Raw genomic sequence first — 22,302 nt, 5'->3', positions numbered from 1 at the left:
GACGCATTTGGGAACTAGTTCGCGTAGTTCGCATTTTGGAGCGCTCTTAAGAACTAGTTCGTTCGCGAACTACACAAGACCATTGCAAGACCAGTTGACTGGATTAAATCTCTTTCAGAGATAAGTCCACCTTTGCCATAAACCTTACTATTATTGTATGTTTCTATATAATGTATTTTTGAGTGCAATAAAGTAAAATAAAAAGAAAGAAACAATTAAAAAAATTAGAATCAATTAGCCAAATTAATACTAAAATTCAAGTGATTAACTATTTTTTTTATTATTATTATGTAGGTTTATATATAACACAACTAATATTCTCCAGATATTTGTCAAATAATTTTCTACAGCTTAAGTTTATTCAGAGTAAAACCACAAAACTCAAATTGTAGTCATTTTTGATAGTAAACTCCACGATTAATCTTATATATAAAATTGTCGTGTCACAATGTTAGTTACTTTACTAGATTTTTATGAAATTTTGTGTGCATATCGGGTAGGTATGAGAATCGGCCAACATCTATTTTCATACTTTTATGTGAAAAGGGGGAAGGGGATTAATCGGGTTCATAATTTAAATGGCAAAACGACGTTTGCGAGGTCAGCTAGTTGTAATATAAAAACGGCACAGTGGTTGAATAACTACATAGGTATTGGTATTTCATTTTAATTTTTACATATTCTTTTGACATGTTTACTATAATAAATTTAATTTTAATGATTTAATCATTTAATGTCACTAGATAGTCTGTGCAGCGATTTGTCATTTTTAACATCGTTAAAATTTGAAAAGTTTTTGACTTCCAAAATCTTTAACGAAAGAAATTATCTTAGTTATGTAAGTTCTAAAGTTTGTTATTAAATATTTAAACGTTAATGAAAGTGATCATTAAAACTATTTGCGATAGAAAATGTGACATGTTTATTAGAATTCTATAATCATATTCGAATTTTTGTTATAATTATTATTTATCTCACAGATTGAATTCTAAAAGTCCACTGATAATAGAAACAACAGTCATGTCTGATTCAGTAACAGAAGGTTCTAATATGTAAGTATTTATTATCTGAAAATTATACTTTTTTACAGCATATTCTAATTTCTTGCTACTCAATGTCTCTTGTTTGTTTTACCAATTGGTGTGTTAAGAATTTCCTTATAATCTTTAATTTAATTTTAAAAAAATGTGTATTAGCTGTATCCAAGATTTAAAGAGATGTAGCTATTAAAACAAAGAATTAAGCTGAATAAAGCAGATTATCTTTGAAAATGTTATCATTGAAATCTTTTTTAACTGACATAGGTACCTTATAGAATCTTGCCTCTTATATTATAAAAATATTATTGTGCACACTTTCAAGCTTACTAATGACATATTTTTAAGCTTTATTTTATATGTTTACAAATATTATATATTTATGACAAAAATTGTCTTAAACCTAAAAAATCGTCATAAGAACCTAAACTAAACCTAAATAAAAAGTCATTTAGAAAGTTTGGCATACAACCATTATTTTTCTATACTAATATTATAAAGAGGAAAGATTTGATCGTTTGTTTGTTTGCATTGATTAGGCTCCGAAACTATTGAACTGATTTGAAAAATCCTTTCCATTTTGGGAAGCTACAATATCCGTGAGTGACATAGGCTGGCTAGAAAAAAAATATTTTCATATTTTTTGTTAAATACTTGTGCGCAGGCCAAAAAGAGCAAAAATATTAATTACTAGCATCCCGCATGCTAGTAATTAATATTTTTGTAAAAATGGATGTAAGATTTTTAAGAACGTGTATGTTAGCCAAACAGTTCTGTGGAAAACCTTAAAATAATAATTTAATTTAAAATCTAAACAGTAATAATTTTTTTAATGATGATATAGTATAAGTGATTCATTCCACCATGATGATTGATGATGATTTTAGATAGATGAAGCTCTTCTTCGTAAAAGAAGATTATGTTCAACAAAGAGTTGTTCATTGCTCGTACAGTAGTGATTTGTTGCTTTTCAATTGTTATACAATTATTTGTTAGCAATACAAAGATACTGAAAATCACTTAAAAATTGTTAAAGCTATTTAAACAAGTATGAATATTAAAAATGTTAAGTATGAATACTTTTATCACACACTTCTCCCCGGGATGTATGTCATCTGCTACGCGGATGACACCCTCGTTTACTCCCGGGGACAAGACTACAAGGAGGCAGCGTGGCTGGCCGAGGTTGGACTCGACCTCGTGATCAGCCGCATAAAGAGTTTGGGGCTTCGTGTCAGAATTGACAAGACCGAAGCTCTCCTCTTCCGCGGGACCGGACACAAGGGGGCTACCCTGCAGATCTGGGGCTCATCCTTGACGGAGGGTAGACCTTCGGCCCACAGTTCGCTATGGTGGGACCGAAGGTCGTGCAGGTGGCGAGTGCACTGGGCAGACTACTCCCGAACCTCGGAAGACCTAGCGCCGACTGCAGACAGCTATATCCCGGAGTCTACTGGAGTATGGCGACGTATGGTGCCCCGGTTTGGGCGGATCGCCTCACTGCGAGGAATAAGGCGCAGAGGATCATTGCGGTGAGCGTGATCCGGGGGTACCGTACGGTATCATGGGCTGCAGCTACTTCTCTAGCCGGCGACCCCCCGTGGGAGCTCGTTGCGGAGGTCGTTGCCAAGATCTACTCATAAGTCTCGGGTAGGAGGGCTCTCGGTGAGAACCCCACGTTGGACGAGATCCTACGGGTGCGCCGGATGCGGCAATAAGCGCTAATGCGGAGGTGGGGGAGGACCTCGCGGAGCAGCCGTATGGCACACACGTAACGGCTGCCTTGCGCCCGGTCCTTGAGCGGTGGATGCGCCGTAAGCGCAAGCCCCTCATCTTCCGTCTGACGCAAGTTCTCACCGGGCACGGCTGCTTTGGTGAATACTTGTATCTGACGGCCCAAAGGGAGCCGACAACTGGATGTCACGATTGTAGTGCGGCGGTGGACTCGGCCCAGCACACCCTCGAGGTGTGCCCGAGATGGGTGGCGCTGCGTCGCGATCTGACGACAGTCCTCGGAGGGGACTTGTCACTGCTGAGCGTCATCACCGCGATGCTCGGCGACGACGAGGCCTGAAAGGTGATGGTCTCCTTCTGCGAGACAGTAATGTCCCAGCGGACAGTAATGACGAGCGGCTGAGAGAGGAGGCGACCGACGAGCCGTCCGTCCGCAGGCGACGAACGGGGGTGCGTAGGAGACGCTACTTAATGCGCCTCCAGTAACGCCCCTGTGCCCGTGTCAGGCCGAGATGGGAACCCGGTTCTGCTAGACACGGCGTCGTCGTAATTGTTCAGAGGTGAGCCGGACAGTCCCCATGGAGGAGAAGTCTGGCCTATTCGCCGAGGCCAGCCTGTCGCTGGAGGGATCCTGTTGCCTGCAGATCCGGGACCCTCCAATCAAAGCGGCTGAAGGCTCCCGTAGGGGTTTTGGTCGGTATTGCACCCCCAAGTGCTGAAGCCGCCATACGGTCTGAAATGCCTACCCAGGCATCCTGGATATCACTCGTAAATGGGTTCCCCTGCAATACAAAAAGAAAAAAACATATCACACACCATATTTGGCACAAAAAAATATTTTATATAGATTAAGCCATTAAAAGTTGGTACCTATAAACAGATTCGTCTAGTAACTTTTCTGCCTAGCCTATTTATAAAAATACATACATGTACATTAATTGATTGATTGATTTAACAAAAAGGGCATCACATTGCAATTATAAATTAATACGTGCGGTTAAAATTTAGGAAACAGTGACACAAAAATATTTGTTTAGGTATTATTATATAATTGTAGTAGGTATAATACTCTCTAGATTGTTATTTTTATAAATTATTACATAGGTCAGTACTCGTAATTTAAATTAATATCAATGGAATACGCTTAAAAAAACAATAAATCAGTATATTCACTGTTTCTATTTCTGTAACGACCAGCATCCGTCTACGCCCTCCGCGCGGTCAGGTCGCATTTGCCTCGCCTATATTTATCTCTTTCCATCCCATTTGCTGTTAACGACTAACGAGTAAAAATGTTGCATCTTCATAATAAACGGAGTTTGTCGAATGTTCCCGATTTTATCCCGAAGTTTGCCTGTCCCAGTTTCGATTTTCTCATGTGTGCAGTCAAAACAATTGCGTTAAAGACGACGTCGTTTACGTTATTTTGTTGCTTGTAATTAGCATTAATGTTGTTTGTATTGAAATCTCGTATTTAAAAAGTTATCGTTTTTATTCATTTACCTATGTGCTATCTATGTGGTTAACATTATCGTACTAGGTATTGAAGTTATTTATTTATTTATAGACGTTGAGAAGACATTGGAATCATTTTGTAATATTTTAGTTTTACTATTCAAGATAATACTTTGTGCGTTGTGCAATAACTTTATTTTAATTGTGGGTCAAATGGCGACTTTACCTCGCATGAATACATCTAAGCATGTTTCTATTAATGTTACGTCTCCGTTTAGGTAAGAATTTGATTTAATATACATACATAATAATTCTACATAATTAGATCCATAGAATATAGAAATTATAAATTATATAGTATATGTAACGAGTAAAGGTTTTTAGGCATTATTTTTTATGTTTCACGATAAAGATGAAGTAATACCTAAAGCCGTCAATCATTGTATTATTTACATTTTTTTTTTGTGTAGATTAAACCGTACCCAAATATGTTAACGTACTACTATTACATACAGAGATACATCTGCCCGTCCAACCGTCACATAAAAAGTTTTAAACCCACTAAAAACTGTGGTTACGGCAGTAAAGAATATAGCTACCCCCTCTTTTGCCGTGGGTGTCGTAAGAGGCGACTAAGGGATAACACAGTTCCGCTACCACCTTGAAACTTAGAAAGCCGACCGATGGCGGATAACCATTCAACTACTGGCTTTGAAATACACACGAGCAGCAGCGTCTTCGGTGCGACAAAGCCAGCCCTGCGGTCACCAACCCGCCTTCCCAGCGTGGTGACTATGGGCAACACAATATGAGTTCACGAAATTTATGGCGCGAACTTGTGGAAGCCTATTTCCAGCAGTGGACTGCGATAGGCTGAAGTGATGATGGTGACTACAAAAATTGTTGACAATGACTATACTTCAATAATAATAAACAAAGGAGTATATATATGCGCGCGTGTCAAATACATGGTATTGTGTGTAATTTTTTTTATTGTTTTATGTATTTTTGTGCATAATTAAAAGAATATTAGCATTCTGCACTTCTCTATATCATTACATAATATAAAACGAAGTCGCTACCCGCTGTATGCTTAGATCCTTAAAACTACGCAATTTATTTTGTTGCGGTTTTCTTTAGTAAATAGAGTGATTACAGTGGAAGGTTTATGTGTATAATTTAGTAAAGGCACACTGATATTTTTTTTCAACCGTGGGAAGCCGGGGCGGGTCGCTAGTAAACCATAAGTGTGCGAAATTTCATAAGCCTCTGTCCGCGCAATTTCATTACAAAGTTTTTGCTTCACGTATCTATATACATAAAAATAAAATTAGAGTGTACACACACTGCACATAAATAAATACCAAAATAACATTTTTTACAATTTTTGTCCGTCTCTCTGTCTGTCCGTATGTCTGTTTCTTCCGGCTATTCTCTCAAACAGCTGGACCGATTTTGACGGGACTTTTGACTTTGGCGGAAATTTATTTATTTTATAACTTTGCGAACTAAACAATAACTTTTTTTGGTAAATTCCACGCGGACGAAGTCGCGGGCACCGCTAGTATTAATATATAAATAAAGTAGCTTCTAATGTAACTCTAATAATCAGCGTTGAATTAAAATGTGATATCTTCGCGCAACGCATAGCAATCTTAACCCTTAATGAGGCGCATTAAGAAAATCACACAATTAGTCGCATGGGGTCTCGAGTGACCCCAAAAACAAGGTTGAAAAAGAAGTGTATGAAATAAATAAAACAAAGATTGGATTATATAAAATATTAGTGTTCTTTATTATCTTTAACTTTCATAAACACAAATATAGCTCTGACTTACAATTTAGGCAAAAAATGACAAACTTCTAACTACTCCTAAAACTACATAATTTTTGGCTTAGCCGATTCGCTTATTTAAAAAAAAATAATCAGTCTCATTAGCCGATTATTTTTATCTGCAATCGACGCAGTATACTCTAAAGTGTTGTTGAGAAACAAATTTACAACACATATGACATTTGGTTGGTACTTTTTTGTCGTTCTTCCTAGGACACAATGAGCAAAGTCCGCGCTGAGATATTGACTGATGCACCGTCTTTTTTATATTATGTGCTTCACGGAGCCATTTTTTTGTCGACGCAGGGACAGAAAGCTGCTAATACGATGCTTTTAGTGACTTTTTTTTTTTTTTTTTTATACATAGATAGGTTGGCGTTTGACCGCTATTTCACCTGATGATAAGTGAAAATGCGGTCTAAAATGGAGCACGCTTACCTAGAAGTAACCTATTCACTCGCGACTTAAAGATCCCCAGGTCATAGTTTTCAGGAAACACAGACGCTGGTAGAGAGTTCCATTCTTTGGCCGTACGGATCAAGAATGTACTAGCGAATCGCTTAGTGCGTATAGGGGGAATGTCAACCATATAAGGGTGACGTAACGCAGAGCGTCTGGTTGTACGATGATGGAAGGGGGAGGGGGGAATCAGGTCATGGAGTTCTTGCGCACACTCTCCGGAGTGTATCCGATAAAAAACCGACAGGCCGGCCACCCTACGCCGATGATGTAAGCTTTGCAGCTTTGTGGCGACCAGTTCATCGTCACCGATGAGCCTCCTGGCTCGTCTCTCAATTGATTCAAGAAGCTCCAGCTGGTACTTGGCTAAGCCATCCCAAAGATGAGAGCAGTACTCCATGCATGATCGAACTTGTGCTTGATATAAATTCAGAAGCTGTTCCGGAGTGAAGTACTGTCCCACCTTCGAGAGGACGCCCAGTTTTTTGGCAGCCGTTTGAGCCTTTGCCTCTATGTACGAGCCAAAATTGAGGGTGGATGTTAGGGTAACGCCAAGAAGCTCCAGGTGGCCGGATATGGGCACGGGCACACCCCGGAAAGAGGGAGTCAGTTGGAAAGGACTCCGTTTTGCCGAGAAGAGACACGCCTGGGTCTTAGAGGCGTTGAACTTGACCAGATTTGCGTCACCCCAATCAGAGACGGCTTTAAGGGACAAGTTCAGACGCTGAATCATGGCTTCCCTTAGCGACTGGATCTCAGACCCACTCGCTCGTGCGTCGGACATGTAACGCTCGACAACGGTGCTGTCATCTGCATACCCAAAGGTCCCGGGTTTGAGCAGGTCGTTGATGTGCAGCAAGAATAGCGTTGCCGAGAGTACAGACCCCTGAGGGACCCCGGCATTGATGACCAAACGATCGGACTCGCAACCGTCTATAACCACGCGAATTGATCGATCCCTCAGGAAGTCAGATATCCAAACACAGAGAGAAGCGGGTAGGCCGTATGAGGGAAGTTTGCTAATAAGGCCATCGTGCCAGACCCTGTCAAATGCCTTCGAGATGTCGAGCGAGACAGCTATGGCTTCCCCGTGTTTCTCGATAGCCTCACTCCAAATGTGTGTGGCATACGCGAGAAGATCACCAGTAGACCGCTTGCGGCGAAAACCGAACTGTCGGTCGCTAAGAAGATCGTTCTCCTCAAGGTGTACTAGAAGCCGATTATTCAGTATACGTTCCATACTCTTACAGAGTATGGACGTTATGGAAATTGGTCTATAATTGACAGGGTCAGCTCGACTGCCCTTTTTGGGCACAGGCTGCACGTTAGCTTGTTTCCAGGCTTTCGGCACTTGTCCTGTCGCTAAAGAGAGACGAAACAGACGTGTCAGGATTGGAGACAACTCAGGTGCGCAAGTTTTGAGTACTATGGCAGGTATTCCGTCAGGACCACTAGCTTTATTCACGTCCAGATTGCGCAAGGTTTTAAGGACCTCTTTTTGACGAATTCGGACTTCAGACATGGACGTCTCGCATCGAATCGAAGAAATTGGAGGTCTGGCGCTGCCTGAGTCTAAACATGAGGATTCCGCAAAGAGTTTTGCAAATAGGTTTGCCTTCTCCTCTGCGGTGTGGGCTAATGATCCATCGGGTTTTAGCAGTGGAGGTAGTGAGGGGCGACAGAAGTTCGACTCAACCGACTTAGCCAGGGACCAAAAGGCCTTACTACCAGGTGGGTATGACGAAAGCCTAGTCCCAATTCTGCCAATGTGGTCAAATCGAGCCTTCCGCAGAGCCTTCTTGCAGGACTTGGCAGCTCTATTATAGACTTTCTTCCTCTGGCTCACGTCTGTTGTCTTGTGGTTACGAGCATCGACCCAGGCCAGGTAAGCAGTGTTCTTTTCTGCTTCAGCACGAGAACAGTCAGAGTTGAACCAGGGTCGAGCTGCCACGGAGGCTGAAGCGTCAGTGAATGGAATGTAATACTCCATTCCCTGACGCAGCACATCAGCCACAGCATTCGCACATGATGAAGGATCATCAGAGGAGAAGCAAATCTGCCGCCACGGGTACGATGCAAAGAAAGAACGCATCTCATCCCAATCTGCTGACTTGTATCGCCATATTCGCCGGGTGCCTTTGGGGCATGGAAAGGGCGGCGAATAAACGGATACAGACTTCACCAGACAGTGGTCGGAGCTGCCTAAAGGCGATGAGACCGAAACCGAATAGCGGTCAGGATCTGTTGTCAGCAGTAAGTCCAAACAGTTGGCAATATGCGAGTCAACATCGGGTACCCTAGTTGCTTCTCGGACCAGCTGGGTGAGATTGAGCGTTGAAGCGAGGTTGCGAATCTCTCTACCAGCGTGGTCAGTGTGCTGGTATGGGAATAGCCACTCTTGGTGGTGGGCGTTAAAGTCTCCCAGCATTACCAATTGAGCAGTAGGATACCGCTGCTGAGCCGCGTCAGCCGCCTCACTAAGGTGTTGCATAAGCCTGGTTGTCTCCACATCTCCGCTGTGTGAACGGTAAACACAGACGTAAAGAATTTTCGCCACTCCTGTATCCACCAAAACCCATAAGTTGGAGAAGTTGGGGTCTTCAAGATTACGGAGACGCCGGCAGCATATGTCGTCGCGGGTATATAAGCAAACGCCCGCGCGTGGTTTAAAATTATGCTCCAAGGTATATCCCGGGTAACATAAGTATGCCGTGTCAGACGGACTGCCGATCTGCGTCTCCGAGAGGAACAATAGGGCCGGTTTCTCAGTCTCGAGATGGTGGTGGACTGCAACGAGATTAGAGTGCAAACCTCGAATGTTAGAGAGGTGCACTGATAGTGAGAGGGAGTGCAACCGCTGTGCTGCCTTGTTTTTGTACCTCTTAGTCATATAAAAACGAGTGAAGGAAGGCAAGAAGAAGGCAGTGAAATGAGGCTCCACGCAACTAACCCCCAGACTACCACCGGATCACCGCGCCGGAAAGGGGATTGGACTGGAGACTGCGGGGACGCCCGAGCCCCCCCGGAGATGTCCACCGGGCCCTCTCGTCCGGTCGCCAACCGGCACGATGGCGCATCCCGGGATTTTTCGACAGTTGGCGGGGCAGCCTTTCGTGTGTGGCTAGCACATTAATTGGGCCCCCAACTACCTGCGGTCGGCCAGCGGTGCACCGTGCCTCGGATCCCGCTACCCTCCAATTCCAATCACCACAGCGCAGCGGCACCAGTGCAAGTCAGTCCGGTCAATTCGCGCGGAACAACTATTTCGACCCAACTTCTCAGTCGGCTACACTGATCAACGTACCGAAACACGAAACCGCTTGACGGTACGACTTTGTTCAGTGGGTGGTCGCAAGCCGTCGGCCAGAGCCTACCACCAGTATGTCACCTGATTAGCACCACCCGGGGACCACGTGTAGGGTTTCGCAACGGGGTATACACCTACGGACGAGGGCGACTCAGTCCCCAAAACTTTCTACAAGTGCTGCTGCCAATTAAAAAAAAATCTGTCTTGTATGTGTAATATTCTTATTAGCATTCGATCTGAGTATGACAATTGCGTTGATGCCAGATAACTTCAGAAGATGACAAAATATAGCCAGATTTCTACTTCTCTTTCAAAATTATAACTAGTGCAAAGTTGTTCATTGCAATCGACATCACTTTTGCCACCGATGATTCAGATGATATAACTTGACTATCTGCGAACTCTTCAATTTTACTATCAGAATCATGGGAACTATTCACAGCGTTGCCGTTTACTAATTTGTCTTCCGAAGCAGAACTAGCAACATTTTGCTCATCGTTGGAAACCTCCAGCCATTCCAATAACTGCTTATCATTAGTCACTTCAAAAATCAATAAACTGAAAATAAAAGAAAAAGTGCAGATAAACACAAAAATAGGTAAATTAAATAGCCGGTATATAAATACATATATACTAATATAAAAAATTACCAATTTACGAATATAAACGAAGTAAAAACATAAAAATAATAACTTACCTCCGCAAAAAAAATCACGTAAGTGGTCGCATGGGGTCAGCGCTCTAGAGAAAAGCGACCAGTGCATATGCGTATATGTTCTGGAAGCGACTGATTTGCGTACCCTGAGGGAAGTTAGGAAGCTAGAGTGAGCGTGGGCGCGCTCAAATCTCTCAAAGATATATATTTTTCAATTTGAAATGGCCGTGACCCCATGCGCCTAATTAAGGGATAATTGTGACTTCCAGACTGTAGTCTTAATTGTGATTTGTGACTGCCCTCAAATATGGTTGGCACCGAGGAAAAGTTTTTTTAGGCGAGCCATTCCATAATTCCATAAAATAATCGAGTCAAGGGAAAATAGTGTGTAAATTTTTCGGCTGAAGGTTGTGGGCACGCCCACTGTGCCTTCAACAGTGGATTCGCCCTTTTAGACTTAAAACATCATATAATAAAATAAAATTTCTTAAAAATATCTAATACATATAATGGCTGTTGAAATTTTTCATTCAATTTGCACTTAATAGTTCCTATAGGGGAACGATCATTAGCTTATTTGGTAAATACACTAATCTGTTTATCAATAATTGTGAAAATCTACTTCAATTTACATCGACAAGCTCACACAGGTGCAGTGACTGCCGTATTCACAGATTGTCAACCTTTTGTTCATAGACATAAAAACTTTGGTTGTGCGCGTGTACTATATTTTGTTTTGATATAGTATTTTTTTTAACCTTTAAATGAGAGAGACAAAAACATTTTAAAATTCTTGTAAATAATTACATAAGGTGTAAATAAATACGTACGTAAAGGCTTGGATGTTTTTGTTCTAGAAATAAATAATATTAGTAAACTTTAAATAAATGTAACGTTTTCCAAGTGATCACTTTATTTTTAATTTTTTTTTTTTAATTATTAAAACCTTCCGTGGGCCTTAAGGAACATACGAAAAAGTAAATTAGCTGAATTTGTTTGTGTTACTTTAAACTTTTTACTAGGTGTACCGCTTTTAGTGTCTTTTTTAATTGAAAGTAGGTGCTTGTCATGTGGTCCCATTCAAATTTGATCGAGAACTGACTAGCACTTTATGAGTTACCTCTAATAATGCGTATTTAATTGATTATTTTTTCGACTATAGCCAGTATACTGATCTAGTCACAGAATAAAATATTTTTTTGTTTAATCATAGAAAAGTACCTATTATTAAACGGTTTTATTTAGCTCACCCCGTTTGTTTTATTTTTTATTCTTGGGTCAAATTTAGTAATTCAAATTTCACCCTCTTCCTGTCAACCGATTAATCTGAAATTTTGTATACACTTTGGATTTTGGTGACAATACAATTATGTTTATTCATTATCATTATAAATTCAAGATGGCCGCCGCTACAAAATGGCGGATAATTTATGTTTTATTAATCCCATTAATATGGGTATCAAATGAAAGGGCTCAACAAGCAGAATACAATATACTATAAAAAATTGAAATCCAAGATGGCGGCCGCTACAAAATGGCGGATAACGTAGGTTTTATCAATCCCATCAATATGGGTATCAAATGAAAGGGCTCAACAAACAGAATACAATATACTATAAAAAATTGAAATACAAGATGGCGGCCGCTACAAAATGGCGGATAACGTAGGTTTTATCGATCCCATCAATATGGGTATCAAATGAAAGTGCTCAACAAGTAGAATACAATTTACTATGCAAAATTGAAATCTAAGCTGGCCGCCGCTACCAAATGTCTGATAACAATTTTTTATCAATCCCACCAATATGGGTATCAAATAAAAGGGCTTGACAAGAAGAATACATTGCACTATACAACCTCAATATTTAAGATGGGCCTTGCAATAATGAAGCACTAAATGAATTAAACAGAATGCGAAATAAAAACTAAAAACTAGAAAATAAAAATAGGTAAAAAAACTTTTTAAGTTAAACGGTTTTATGTTAAACATACATTGCAATGTTTAAGATAAATGTACTAAAAACCAAAAAATAATAAAATAGATACAGTCGTGGGAATTATAAACATATGCATAGACTAGACTAAAATAAAACCGTGGGGCACGTCAATTGTCTACAAATTATCGACTTAATGTGCGATAGAAGAATCGTTTAATTCGTCGTTAAAATAGGCAGTTGGCCCGCAGACGGTGAGGAAATTACTTACTATTTTCTTGCTCATGGAAATTCCAATAGTTATACACTCCATGTAAATAAAAGAGATGTTTCAACTAGTTTATCGTTGGACATTCACACTGCTGGCTGGCGAGGAATCGTTTCACTGCTCGTAGTTTGTCTTTAATCGACAAAACATATGATAAAAGTACTACTCGCTCACCACTATGAAACCCTAAAACTCGCTTATAAGCGAGCTTGCTAGCTTGTTTCCACATTTTAGCCCTACTTATCACACGTCCATCGTTGTCGGTTGAACAACTGCCTAATTATAGTGTAACATTACAAAACAAACATTTTAATCAACGATTGTAGACAATTGACGTGCCCCACGGTTTTATTTTAGTCTAGTCTATGCATATGTTTATAATTCCCACGACTGTATCTATTTTATTATTTTTTGGTTTTTAGTACATTTATCTTAAACATTGCAATGTATGTTTAACATAAAACCGTTTAACTTAAAAAGTTTTTTTACCTATTTTTATTTATATTAGCAACATTCATTTATATATAAATACAAATGAATGTTGCTAAGCGCATAACTCAAGAATGGCTCGACCAATGCGGCTAACTAATTTTTTTGTATGTTCTTTAAGGCCCACGGAAGGTTTAATACTAAAAAAAAAGAAATCTATATAATTAAAAACCTATTTACTTTTGACAGTACTTAAGGTCTGTCCGGGCAGTTAGTATAGGTATAACTTTAGTTACTTGTCAATTACAATCATGAAAAACACATGACCTTTTTAATAAAATCTTGTAATACTTAGGTATGTAATTTACTCCTTTGTATACGAAATGTAGTACTAATTCGACTCGCATCAGTCCTAATCTAAAACCTGGTTTGTGTGCTGCAATGCTAAGAATTGTTAATATATTTACGCGAAGAAATTATTTATAACGATTACATTATTTACAGCACAAGCCCAAGAAAATTGCAAGAGATGTCACTTCCAACACCGGACGGACACGGTACGAGAATAGTTACATTCAAACTTATTACAAGTTACGATACGATTGTAACTAATTAATAATAAGAATAACAAATATAATCATTTTCAGATGTTACTACAGCTAGTGGCATAAGTATGAAACAGTATGAAGAACAACTGAATAGTTTAAGAAAGGAAAATTTTCACTTAAAACTGAGAATATATTTTTTAGAAGAAAAATTAGGAACCGGAGCTCCGCCCGCTGTTCAAGTAAGTTTATGATAGATATTAAATAATAATAATAATACCTAACCATGTTTTATATGTATATAAATGCTAAAGATTATTATTGTAATTTAGGGATTGTTAGAACATAATGTACGTCTTCAAGTCGAAGTAGAGGAATTAAGAAGACAGCTAAGTGATAAACAAGAGTTGTTAGCGGCTGCAGCTGAGGCGATCGATGTTTTAGAGAATCAGGTAGGATGTTGTTTTACTGACGTGATACAGTTGTTACCAATCGAATTAATATTTTTTCTTAAATTTGTTATAATCTTTATTCCAAATCTATTAATACACCCAAAAGATTACTACATATACATACTTATGATTTGATTTACATTTGATAATCTTCTTATATATAAAAATGAATCGTAAAATGTGTTCGTAAGCGTATAACTCAACAACGCCTGGACCAATTTTTTCAATTTCTTTTTTTTAAATGTTCGTTGAAGTCCAAGGATGGTTTTTAGGCCGAGAAAAATTCGAATAATTTCCGTGAAAACCCTAAAAAGAGTCCTTTTCTTTTTCCCATACAAACGTTTTCTAACTAAAAATGTAGAGTCAATTTGAACTTTATTGCTATTCAATAAAGTTCATGTTAAATAATATATTAGGGTGCATTTTACGTAAGTTATTAATGATTAAATTGATCTTATTCGTAGACTGCATTTTACCTAGCTATTTCACATTACCTATTATATTGTTGCGGGGGCGTTAACAATAGAAAATTCCCGTTTTTAAACTATTAAATGAAAATTTTAAATGTATGTAACTCCGAAACTACTTAACCAATTTTTATCAAATTTTTTAAGCATTTGTAATTTGGTCCAACTTGGGAGATGGGGTAGTTTTTATCTTAATTGGACCCGATAGGTGGCGCTGCTATTGGTATGTAACTCCGAAACTACTGAACCAATTTTTATCAAATTTTGTACGCATCTATAATTTTGTCCAACTTGGGAGATAGGGTAGTTTTTATCTCAATCGGACCTGGTAGGTGGCGCTGCTATCAGTATGTAACTCCGAAACTACTGAACCATTTTTTATCAAATTTTGTAAGCATCTGTAATTTTATCTAACTTGGAAGATATGTTAGTTTTTATCTCAATTCGACCCGGTAGGTGGCGCTGCAATCAGTATGTAAGCTATCAAATTTGGTAGCTGTTTTCCGGGCAGGACAACGTCTGCCGGGTCCGCTGTGTATTATAAAACAAAGTCCTCAAAACTGTATATGATCGATTCCCTCAAAATCTACTGAACGGATTTTCATCCGGTTTCACCAATAGAGAGAGGGCTTCAAGAGGAAGGCTTACGGAACGGTTAAGCCGATTTTGATGAGAGTTTCACTAGAAGTTTGCCGGGAAAACTTTGTGACAGACTGATTTCAACGCGGGCGAAGCCGGGGGCACAGCTAGTTATTATATACAATTATACAGTCTAACAAAGTACTTATAGCTTAACCCATAAACATTAGTATTTGTATTCAAAAATTTAAAGTTGTTTAAAATTTCAATTATTCATTCGCATAATTTATTTATTTATTTTCATAATAAGGGATCTTTGTCTACTGATGCAGCAGAGATGTCAATAAATAACAGTATTACTGTGGCAAGAAATGATGTCAGTGAACCCGTGAAGGTATTTCTGTTTTTTATTAAATATTTAATATTATATTAAATAAATATTTAACCAATTTTATTTACTTTTTAAGGAAATCGAAAATCAAACGGATGTCGTCGATGAAACATATCATTCGGAATCAGCCGGGTAAGTCCCAAACTCATTGAAATAGGACACAGCAGGAAACATCTTGGTCAAAGTCTGGAACAGCCTGTCTGGGAAAATACCTCAACTTCACAGACGGTCACAGCTAAATAACACTGCTCTTAACAGGAAAGGATACCGGCTTTTTCTCCATACAAACGTAGTCGTGTTTTCTCCTTGGAGCAAATATTTTTTTTAACCTAAAACCTTTTACTGCCCTGACAATGCCCCTATGTCTTGGTTTTTTTCATATTCTTAGTATCATAGGGAGTAGGAGTCTTCAAAAACTAGAAATATTGCCTAATTTTTTATACGTTTTCAGAAACTCATTAGAGAAAAATTACCCATATTTACAAAAATCCGAGAACATAGGGGTATAGCTGAAGGGTTTTTTAGTTACATAAAAAAAAATACTCGTGTTTTTGGGAGAGAATAGTCGACGAGGAAATGCTGTTTTGTTCAAGAATTATCTACCTAAAACGGTTTGAGCTGCAGTTGTCTCTTTCTTGTCTCGGGGCGTGGCGGCAGCATACAGCGAAACAGGAACATTTTATTCAAATACCTATTTTTCAAAAGTCTCAGGTACTCTTTCCTCTTAAGTCTTAAGTGAAGTCGCCGATGCAGGCTCTGACGGAAGAGCAGCGCCTTAGCAGTAACAATTTGCTGCTAAGCAATGCTGAGGCAGAGACCTGGTTGGCCTTCTAACTCAATTGTAATATTAAAAATTTTAAATGATAATGGCCAATAAAGAACTTTTCTTTCTTTCTTTCTTTCTTTAAGCACTGTTCTATCCTGTAGTGAGTAAGGTTGCCAGAGGCCCTGGAAAGGGTTCGGGGTTTGGGTCGGCAATGCACTTGTGATACTTCTAGTGATGCAGGCGTCTATAGGCTACGATAATCGCTTAACATTAGGTACTGTAGGCTTGTTTATAAATGAAAAACCCACATCGATACCGTCGATGTCGGGAAGACTTAATAAGGCCACATACTATTTGGCCTAGCAATGTAAACGCAAAGATGACGAGATATTGCTGTACGTTCACGCCTATGAGAGATTTTTTCGCCGTTGACTTTGATGGCAATTTTAATCTAAGGCCTAAAAGATTTTCTTCATCCATTCCATTTCATCCAGTTTTGAGAACATTACACTGCCTTATCCCGCGACTAAGGGCGAAGGTTAATAGGTCGTTTTTGTTGGTCATGGATTTAGACGGTCATCATCAGCAAGTTATATAATATATTCTTTTTTTGTTCCAAGACAACAGACTTAGATAATTGTGTTTGCAGGCAAACGAAGAAAAACCGACTTCAATTATATCGACAAGTAATACAACGTAGGTAAACGACAAATAGTCAAGTAAATACGCATTATCAAAGATTACTCCAAAAGTTGTAAGCAGATCTCGATGAAATTTAAATGTGACCACATGATAAACATCGGCTTTCGATTAAACTAAAAATCATTAAAATCGGTACATCCAATAAAAAGCTATGCGGAATTGCGGATTTTCGAGAGTTTCCCTCGAAAACCTATTCATAAACGACGGAGTTATCCCCGAACATACATTAAAAAAATATATACGGTCGAATTGAGTAACTCCCTCCTTTTTTTGAAGTCGGTAAAAAACTACTAATTTGTTTTATGCTTCTATAAGCACCATTACTATTCTTCGATATTATACACTAAATTACTTATATATATATTTAATTTTATATTATATAAATAATAAATAAATATTTACATATATAACTATATTATATATATAATTTTTATTTCAGAGATTATCTGGCGGTCACAGTTAACAACGAGGACCTTGTAAGTTTTTATTAATAAACTTGTGTTACCTATATTATGACCATTAAAATTAATGGTCATGTTACTGTCTATTTTAAATGTAATAAAAATACTGAGACAAACACATTTCATTTATTCGTAAAAAAAAATATTACGTATTTATGTTGCAGGATCAATTGACAAGGCTAAAGAAGGAAAATCGTAAAGCTCTTCAGATGATTAAAGGATGTATGAAAAAAATTCAACAGCAAGACAAAGAAATTAAAAAATTGAAATTGGTATGTCGTCGTACAAAATTGTGTTTTATATCTAACCATAACAATTTGCTCTATTTAATATTCTAATAAATATAGGATAAGGAGTTGACATACGCCCACGTGAGTGACTCCCAGCTTGAAAAATATGAAGAAATATTAAAGTGTAAGGATGAGCATATCAAGGATCTCGAAAATAAGGTTAGACAGCTGACAAATGTTGATAATGCACAAAGCGACGAAGATTCTGCTGGGTATATTATTTTACAATATTATTAATAGTTTATAATTTTATTAATTAAGTTAATTAGCTGTGCCCCGCGGTTTCACCCGCAATAAATTAAAGAAAAATATATTAAAATGTTTTGTATCTCCTTTGATGAGTGATATAAATTGAGTTATACAATTTTTGTGACTATAACGTGGACATTATCAGAAAAAATATCAAATTTTTGGTCTACCTAATTCACGTTCTTCTATCTGTTATAGTTGCGATAATTTTTTTTTTGAAAATTATATATCTGTTCAAAATTCGTGTGTATAGATATTTGTCAAATTGTACATACACCTTTAGCAGTAGTCAAGCACTCGAAGTATTCATCACTATTTTTCGTGCATTGTTATTTAATTGCGATTGTATTAAAATTCACGATTAATTTTCAGTACCTCATCTCTCATTTTTTGTGAATACTGTATCTAGAAATATCATTTTGAATATATATCTTTTATCTTTTACTTGAGTAACATTCCGTAAGAATCTATAGTTACAACCTCCTCCTTTTTTGAAACTGGTTAAAAATACAAATTTTTGTCTTCAAAAAATTGCCTTGTTGATAAAGTATTGTTCATTTGTAAGGATTCATATTCCTAGCTAATAATAATGCAAAAGAATCACGTAAAAATTTTTTTTGGTCGTTCATTCGTTGCAGAGTTATTTTAGAACTATGGTATCTTCTAAGATATTCATTTAAATCAAATAATGCTATGGAAAATTTTGTTCAATAATTGTGTTTGCACGCAAACGAAAAAAAACCGACTTCAATTACATCGACAAGTAATACAACGTAGATCGACGAATAAATAGTCAAGCAACTACGCGTTATCAAAAATTACTCAAAAATTAGTTATCAGTTCTCAATAAAATTTATATGTGACCACATGATAAACATCAGCTTTTGATTAAATTAAAAATTATCAAAATCGGTACACCCAGTAAAAAGTTATTGCGGATTTTCGAGAGTTTCCCTCGATTTATCTGGGATCCCATCATCAGATCCTGGTTTCCTTATCATGATACCAAACTAGGGATATCCCCTTTCCAACCTGGTTTCCTTATCATGATACCAAACTAGGGATATCCCCTTTCCAACAAAAAAAGAATTATCAAAATCGGTACATCCAGTAGAAAGTTATGCGGTATAATAAAACGTAGGTCGACGAAAAAAGCGTCAAGTAAAAACGCATTATTAGATATAACTCAAAAAGTAGTTGTTAGATCTCAAATAAATTTAAATGGGACCAATTGGCACACACCACCTTTCGATTAAAAGAAAATTTGTCGAAATCGCTCCACCCAGTCAAAAGTTCTGATGTAACATACATAAAAAAAAAAAAAAATAAATAAATAAAAAAAATACAGTCGAATTGAGAACCTCCTCCTTTTTTGGAAGTCGGTTAAAAAGAAATACTTTTTATGAATAACGTTATTTATTTGAATAAGGATTTATATCGTGACTGTAAAACTAATTACGCAAATAATGCATGATTTTTAAACATACTTGATTACCATAAAAAAGGTTATAGTGAGTTACCCTTAAAAGATAGACATCATTATGCTGTCGTAATAATTAACAATTTTTTTATTAATTCTGTTTTAGAAACCTTCAACAACTTTTAACGAGGCGTTTACAAGGGTTGGCCTACTTTTTGGATAAATTACTGTCACACAAGTAAGTATGAAACAAATTATTAAAATCTCTCGAAAATTTCCTTCTGAATTAAGTCTTACCATTACGTTTTATTTATTTTTCCTTAGATGTGTTCTTGGCGAAGAAAAGAAAAAACTAGCTGAAAGTATTTTAGAACAAAGTCTTGCTTTACCAGTGGGTTTACAATTAGACGAATCAATGGCTCCAGAAGAATTTACTATGGATGAGAGTAATCTAGACATATCACAATCTATGAGAATAGAAGACTTAACTTTGATGTTTGGACATCATTTGGTTTGTAGTGACGATAACAACAAACATTCTTTAAGGAATGCCGTAAGAAATATTCCACAAGCGGATGTTATATCGGAATCTGAATGTTGGTCGGAGCCAGATAGAAATGTTTCCTTAGCTAGAGTTGGTCTTTGTGATACAGGAGTAGCTGTAAAAGAGTGTATATCAGATATAAAAAGATGTAGGGCGCGCCGGTCGAGGGCATCTTACGGATCTCGATCAGAAGACTGCAAACCTTCAAACGAAAATGCTCTTCTAGAGCAAATTGACAGTTTAACTAAGTGTAATCAACAGCTAGTAGAAGAGAAAATAGACTTAAGTACAAAATTAGAACTGGCTATGAAAAAAATAGATGATCTGACAATCGAAAAAGAAAATATAAAAGACGCGCTGGTAATAGAGCACAATAATGCGGCCGAAGCAAATAAGAATTTCGAATCCGTGAAACATACTTTAGTTGGTTTTGAGTTGAAACTCAAAGAGAACGAACAACAAATTGCTTACAATATGCAAATGGTCGAAAAGTTAAGAGCAGAAAAACATGAATTGGAAGTCACATTCTTAGAAACAGAACGTTCACTTCGACGTGCTGCGGATGAAGCGACTGTTCAGGCCTCAGAGGCGGCACTCGAGCGAGCTCGAGCTCAACACGACAGGCTACGTATTGAAAGACAATTAGAAGAAACACGTGAAAAGCTAGCTCACGCTTTAGAATCGAATGCCCAGTTGGAAATAGAGGTTTCTAGAAAAATGGCGATGGAAGCACAAAATAATATTGTTGAAATTCACGAGGCAGTTCAATCCGAAGAAGATCGACCGACCTCGCCAGATCAAGGAATAGATAGTGATAGGCTCTCGAGTTTAGAACAAAATGACGCGGTTAACTTATCTCCTCGTAAGTATTTATATCAATCACTCTTTAAAAGACAATTTTTGTCTGTTTTTTAAATATGATAATCATATTTTTATAGCATTTCCGTCTGTCGCGTATAATTGGGTGGTAATTTTAATGTTATGGAATGCTTATTTTTCAAATAATGTAATGTAATAAAATGTAATATGTCGATTCCTAAGGTCTACGCTGTCTCTGTACAAAATTTCATCAAAATCTGTCCGGTGATTTAGGCGAGAAAACGTAACAGATAGACAGAGCTACTTTCGAATTTATAATACTAAACAATGATCACTAACATATCAACAAAAATTTTTATAAATATGTTCAGACAATAAAAAATTCTTATTCTTTTCAGGTTCCCTATATGAAGAAAATGTTACACTAAAACAAAAGCTAGCAAGAACTAAGGCAACATTAGCAGAAACTCTAACTCAACTCAATGCTGCGAACATGAGGAAAAGGAATGTACAACGAGCGATTTGTAGAGAAATTCATAAAACACAAGGCGTATTACGTAAAGCTCGAGATCAGTTTGAACACAACAATTAGGTTTATCTTTTTTGTACTGGAGGAAGGCAAAATAATTTATTTTTAGTTTCAGAACTAGTAATCTAAGGCTGACAATTATTTTCATGTAATTTTTATTTAACATCGGATATTATTTGGCATGTGCCACTTATTAGTACAAGCAAAACATAATTTTATGACGTGTAACTGTATATTCATATATTTTTAACATTAAAATTTTGTATCAAATGCTTCCTTGTCTTTTATTTAATCGAGCATAATTGTGTTTGTCATCAAACAAATCAAAAACCGATTTAATTTACATCGACAAGCAATAAAATGAGAACCTCATCAACGTAGGTAGTCGAAAAATAGTTAAATACGCATTTGGTGATAATTCAAAAACTCCTTGTCTGATCTACACAATCACTCGCCAGCACCACTTTTCGACAAAAAAAAAAAAGAATTATCAATATTGGTACTCCCAGCAATAAGTCATAAGGTAAAATGCTTAAAAAAGATATAGTCGTCCCACGTGACATTGGCGAAATGATATGTGTCAAACTGACACAATTAAAAGCCATTAAGCAAAGAACCATGCTCTATGCAAAGAACTGAACTGAAGATATAGTCGATTTGAAAACCATTTTTAAATTTGGTGAAAGTCGTATTTACCCCTATGTATATATAATAAAACTGCAATAAAACGAATTCTGTGCATAGAGACATACTGAAAATTAATTTAGGGAATTCTTGCTCGAACCCAGAAATGTAATTTCTATGATATACATAGATATATCTGTAAAGTTAAGGAAAGAGCGTAATAGCGTTTTAACAACCATTACTTATGTTTTTATGAAAAGGTGTTTTAAGATAGGTATTGAAATTTATTACGCTTCCGCTACTACTCACATAAATAAAACTAGGCGGTATGGATAACGATCTTAGTCTGTTC

General features: G+C 37.3%; 1 protein-coding gene across 2 annotated transcripts; it reads left to right on the top strand.

The window, feature by feature from the left end:
• Positions 1-4,028: 4,028 nt before the first annotated feature.
• On the top strand, positions 4,029-21,600 carry LOC123669383 (centrosomin). 2 transcript variants are annotated; one of them, XM_045602989.1, is made up of 12 exons: positions 4,029-4,057; positions 13,617-13,669; positions 13,760-13,899; positions 13,990-14,109; positions 15,466-15,549; positions 15,623-15,678; positions 17,454-17,490; positions 17,640-17,747; positions 17,823-17,977; positions 19,601-19,672; positions 19,759-20,840; positions 21,196-21,600. In XM_045602989.1, the coding sequence occupies exons 2-12, from the start codon at positions 13,642-13,644 to the stop codon at positions 21,387-21,389; spliced, it is 2,076 nt and encodes a 691-aa protein (XP_045458945.1). In that variant the 5' UTR covers positions 4,029-4,057; positions 13,617-13,641; the 3' UTR covers positions 21,390-21,600. The 2 variants fall into 2 exon arrangements, with proteins under 2 accessions (XP_045458945.1, XP_045458944.1); XM_045602988.1 differs by lacking the exon at positions 4,029-4,057 and adding an exon at positions 4,134-4,504.
• The last annotated feature ends 702 nt before the right edge of the window (positions 21,601-22,302 follow it).

The sequence above is a fragment of the Melitaea cinxia genome, chromosome 3, assembly GCF_905220565.1.
Source record: "Melitaea cinxia chromosome 3, ilMelCinx1.1, whole genome shotgun sequence".
In the NCBI taxonomy this organism is placed as follows: Eukaryota; Metazoa; Arthropoda; class Insecta; order Lepidoptera; family Nymphalidae; genus Melitaea; species Melitaea cinxia.
The sequence above is the reverse complement of the archived record's forward strand: the minus strand, read 5'-3'. Positions and strand labels throughout refer to the sequence as shown.